The sequence below is a fragment of the Sphaeroforma arctica genome (genome assembly GCF_001186125.1).
Source record: "Sphaeroforma arctica JP610 unplaced genomic scaffold supercont1.410, whole genome shotgun sequence".
In the NCBI taxonomy this organism is placed as follows: domain Eukaryota; class Ichthyosporea; order Ichthyophonida; genus Sphaeroforma; species Sphaeroforma arctica.
Window position 1 is genome coordinate 622 of NW_014040148.1, and position 980 is coordinate 1,601.

The following is a 980-nucleotide window of genomic DNA, read 5'->3' on the forward strand; positions in this document are numbered from 1 at the left end:
GTTATGATAGTTTTGTATACCAAATGTATTTTAGAGGTGGCATACTGGGGTCTGAGGGTCATGAGCATGTATCATATGGTCGGATAGGCCGAAAACCTGTGGGCCAATCAAATGGCTGCAAAGTTTGTCCACTTGATAGGTGTCAACTTTCGGTTTTAGAACGGTCGTTGACAACTAGCGAGGACCCACTGTTTTTATGTATAAAGGGTATACTCTGTACACCGTACAGTATTTTTAAATACATACAGCGTATGTACTTTTACACATAATATATGCACCTTAATAAACGAAGGATAAATATTTATGGTGAAGTATCATTCTGCGACAAACCGGGGTACATATTCACATACAACAATAATATAAAGTACATATGTACTGGATTTTCAATATTTTGCAAAGGAACAATCAGACACGCTTTGTCATATCTATTATCTCTACTGACATTATATACAAGACAAAGACTGGCCGAGATCCTTGTGGATACTGCAGGTGGACAGTATGTCACAGCACTCCGAATCACAACCACAGTCTATGAAGAATTCTCCTCGGCCGCCACTGACAATAACACCTAAGAATGTAACACAGGTATGTAACGGAATTTTACTTACGGGGGGCTATGTGCGTACATTCACTGCACGTCGCGCACGTGCAAAACTTAAAATCACAGTTTCACAGTTTAAAGGCTGAAAATGGTCTACAGCGTGTGTGTACATATACCCTTGTATGTGATGCAGCGTAACGCTTCAGAGCTTTCTACATACTGCCATTTCTTACGCTCTCACGGTGTACCTTACCTTTCGAGTCAACGTTCACAATAAACACCAATTGTGTGTTCATATGTATACACAGGCGCGCGTGTGTACACACATATCCATACACACAAACACACACACACGCAAGCACACGAATACGCATATATATATATATATATATATATATATATATATATATATATATATATATATAGGTACCTTATACTA

General features: G+C 38.7%; 1 protein-coding gene across 3 annotated transcripts in view; it reads left to right on the plus strand.

Annotated features, from left to right (window-relative positions):
• The first annotated feature begins 246 nt into the window (after positions 1-246).
• SARC_05985 (hypothetical protein) overlaps positions 247-980 on the plus strand; it is a 5,924-nt gene continuing 5,190 nt past the window's right edge. For all 3 annotated transcript variants that reach the window (XM_014300120.1, XM_014300122.1, XM_014300121.1), the window contains exon 1: positions 247-585. Coding sequence is in view for 2 of the 3 variants with exons in the window: in XM_014300122.1 (XP_014155597.1) it covers positions 499-585 (87 nt within the window). In the remaining variant the exon portion in view is untranslated. The remainder of the gene's footprint in view (positions 586-980) is intronic.